Source organism: Monopterus albus, unplaced genomic scaffold (assembly GCF_001952655.1).
Source record: "Monopterus albus unplaced genomic scaffold, M_albus_1.0 scaffold6.1, whole genome shotgun sequence".
NCBI classification, from domain to species: domain Eukaryota; kingdom Metazoa; phylum Chordata; class Actinopteri; order Synbranchiformes; family Synbranchidae; genus Monopterus; species Monopterus albus.
In genome coordinates, this window is record NW_018127886.1 from 2,284,047 (window position 1) to 2,287,775 (window position 3,729).

The following is a 3,729-nucleotide window of genomic DNA, read 5'->3' on the forward strand; positions in this document are numbered from 1 at the left end:
GCTGAACTTCATTTTATAATAATGATTCTACAATTCTCATATTTTTGGTTTAAAAATAAAAATTGTGTCAAAATGCACTGGTGATTCACTGGCCTTGGAAAGGTTTTGACATATGAAATTAGCTATTTCCAACTGCTGAAGGTGGGACCCTCTGCTTATTATTTCTCATTTCCATGGCCACAGTCAAACTGACATTAGCCTTGCATGAAAAACTGATCCCACTCATTAATTTGAACAAACCCATTGTGTTGACACATCACAGGTGCCAACATAAAGAGAGTGTGAGAAAAAAAAAAAAAAAAAATCACTGAACTGACAGAGGGATAAAGGGGGATTTGGTCAATGGGATGTCACATCATCTGCCAAGGTGCTGAAACATGTTCGAAAAACGTGCCCAAACCAATTAAACCTGTTCATTTTTTTTATGCTGTCTTTGGTCTGAATGATGAGAGCATCATCCCTCTGTTTTTAATGGCAGTGCAACTGAATTTGTTTTTTGTGGATATTTTGAATTTGGGAAACTGAAGATGGCTGTGTATTCGTAGGACCCCACCCAGACACAGATAACATAATGGATCCTAAACCAGTGGAGGGCGAGGAACAGGCCAAGAAACGACGAGGTCGGAAGAAGAGCAAACTTGAGGACATGTTTCCAACTTATCTTCAGGTTTGTTATCTCTCTATGTCCCTTGCTTTAAACAGTTTGAAAATATATAGTATATTGTTTTATAAAGTTAATTCCTTAAATGTGTATAATTTGCTACAGGAGGCTTTCTTTGGGAAGACACTGATAGATTTGAGTAAGAAAGCTGTGATGATACCCCAAGGGCAACGGTCAAGTACGTGCCTTGTCCGACCTTCATTACCAACACCGTCAGGGTGCAAAAGTACTTCCTCTGAGAGTAAGAACGCAAACTTCACCTGTGACACATGAAAACTCTGGTCAATGTGGGGTGTGTGACCTTTGTGCTTTTCTTACTAGCTGAGGCCAGGGATTGTGCCGTAGAAAATAATAAGCAGGAAGGGGGTGAGGCCAGCCAGGCTCAGGGAGAAGGTGCAGGTAAGTGTCTGTTTGGACACTGTTGCCACCACTGTATTGTTATGGTCTTGAGGTAATTCCAGTTTGGTTTAAAATTATACATTTTAGGAGTTTCTGCACCATCCTCATCACCGAAGGACCAGGCATCAAATGATCCTCATGACACTGATACAGAAAAACGTGAAGGTAATCCCTTGGGGGTTACTGTCGTATACACAGTATGCAACTCGAACTTAGGAAAAAGTGAAGTATCTGATGTTAACATTCCGCCTGTTGTATTTGTGTGACAGGTCTTCCACATGGACTGGAGAGTCAGGACTCTGAGCAGTTCTTCAGGAAGGTTCTAGGAGTTTCAGACTCCTCAATGGGGGGTATGAAGCCCATCATGGAGGGCAATAAGGGAGAAACCATTCAAAGTGCTCTGCCACAGAGAGCTCTCCTCTCAGGTGTGTACAAGGGATGATTGCAGATGATCATATTAAAGCCTTTCTAGTATTTAAAAACATGTTTTTATAATTGAGGATTTTGTAAGGAATAGGTATGCAGCTAAGGCTTAAATGAAGCTGGGCTTGCAATTCAAACATGGAAAATGTCTTGTAGGGTCCTTGCCCTCAGCTGGAATGATGGATGCCTTTCCTGGCCTCCCTCAGTCTCCGTTCTTTGACATGCGGTAGGATCAGTACTGAGTCTGTAATATGTAGTTCTGCTACAACCAGTCCTGTAGATCATGGTGTAGAAGTTATGCATAATTCCAACTTTAATTAGACTGATGTTGACATATGTAACTCCTTTATTCTATATAAAACCAGTACCCTCTCATTTGTTGTACAGAGACAGAGGAGGGCTGTTCAGTCCAGATGGGGGGGAGGAGAGTCCCTGGGCTACTCCCTCCACCCCAGCAACCCCCTCCTCCCCGCCAACGCCTACTGAGGCAGAGGGTGATGGTCTGTCCTACAACCAGCGCAGTCTTCAGCGCTGGGAGAAAGATGAGGAGCTGGGAGAACTTTCAACAATTTCCCCTGTTCTTTATGCCAACACTAACTTTCCCACTCTAAAACAGGACTACCCAGGTGAGTGTACAACCTATTGTTAGTTTAAACAGTGATAACTTTTCAGAGTAAAGTTTATTTTTCTCTAAGATGTTGACCAGCTGTTAAATATTTTTTCTGTTACAGACTGGGCTAGTCGCTGTAAACAAATAATGAAGATCTGGAGGAAGGTGTCCGCTGCTGACAAGGTTCCATATTTGTTTTTTTTTTTTTTTTTTTTTAATAAACTGAACAACTGTTTCCTATAGTTTTGGTGTAACACAGATGTCTAAAATGTAGCCAGTGGTGCCAGGTTCCTCTTATTCTATGCTTGGTCATGTTCACCTTAGTGCCTTGTAATACCCTCACTTCTGTGACAGCCTAGAGGCAAAAGTTGCAAAACATAGAAATGCAAGAAATTACTCGGTATGAAGTATTTGATATGTTACTCGTACTACTCATTACAACCCCGCTAAAAGATTGGGCAATGGGATTTTTTTTATTCAGCCTTCACAATGTGTGATGTTATTGTAATTAAACAAATCTATTAATATTTTTGTTAGCAGAATTTTTTCTTAGAATTTTTTTTTTTATTTTAACATCTAATTTTGTTTCTGTAGCAAAAGGCCAAAGACAACCGAGCAGCTCAGAGGATCAACAAGGCACAGAAGGTGGGTTGAAGTGTCAGCATCCTTTTCTGTTGTCAAGATGAATGAAAGATTTAGTATCATTAGATTTATAGTTCAGATTGTTCATGTTTCCACTGTATTCTTTTCTCACAGCAGGCAGAGAGTCAGGTGTGCAGGCCGGTCAAAACAGAGCCAGTGCGTGTGAAGGGAGAACGGCCCAGTTTGCATCTCCAGATCCCCCCACCTTCAGGCTCTACATCACTCTCTTCCCAGCCCAGCTCTGCAGGAAGCCCATTTCCCTTCCCTCCAGATTCAGGATCATCCTCTGTCTTTTTCTCAGATGGACCTGTTAAGACCCCAGGGTCAGCTGAAATTCGGACCGATCCCTTGTCCAAGCTTCCTTGTCAGTCACCTCATTCTCACTCTCACCCAACAACACCTTTCTCCCATGCTGGGGCCAGCCCCTTACAGGCTTCTTCCTCAGGTTATTCTGGTTCTGGCTCACAGGGTCCTCCTCAGGGACAGCCAGCCAGTCTTGGCCCTTTTGACATGCAACCAGGAACTCCTGGAACCCCAAGACGGGCTCAGCAGGTTGACCCTTACTTCAGGTCACAGCTGCAGCAGCAACAGGGTCATCTACCACAATCCCAGCAAGGCTCACAGGAGTCTCTAGGACCTCCAGAAAGCCCTCATTCAAGAGTCACTGGGCCTGGGGAGTCATCCATCTTCTCCCCACCCCACAATACCCCCTATGGAGACAGTTTCAGAACCCAGCAAGCAATAGGTCGGCCAGAGTATGGGTCTTCCCCATCACCCTCTGCAGTGGCTTCCTCACCTGTGGGCATAGCACAGCACAGGGCTGATATGAGTGTACCTTCTCCACGCTCCTCTGCAATTGGAAGACATGACCTATCAGCTGGCTCCCCTGCTGGCATGCTAGAGTCTGGAAATGTTTTGTTCAAGGCACCTATGACGCCACGAATGCACCAAGGGGAGGGTGTGGCACTTCATCCTGGAGCTTCCCCTAGCCACC

At 44.1% G+C, this 3,729-nt stretch overlaps 1 protein-coding gene across 1 annotated transcript in view; it reads left to right on the top strand.

Moving 5' to 3' along the window:
• kmt2d (lysine (K)-specific methyltransferase 2D) overlaps positions 1–3,729 on the top strand; it is a 30,068-nt gene that overhangs the window by 9,911 nt on the left and 16,428 nt on the right. Inside the window, 9 exon segments of the mRNA XM_020615076.1 lie at positions 555–667; positions 767–929; positions 932–1,060; positions 1,330–1,485; positions 1,640–1,709; positions 1,871–2,109; positions 2,215–2,288; positions 2,688–2,738; positions 2,850–3,729. The exon segment at positions 2,850–3,729 is cut by the window's right edge and continues 55 nt beyond it. Of these exon segments, the coding sequence (XP_020470732.1) occupies positions 555–667; positions 767–929; positions 932–1,060; positions 1,330–1,485; positions 1,640–1,709; positions 1,871–2,109; positions 2,215–2,288; positions 2,688–2,738; positions 2,850–3,729 (1,875 nt within the window).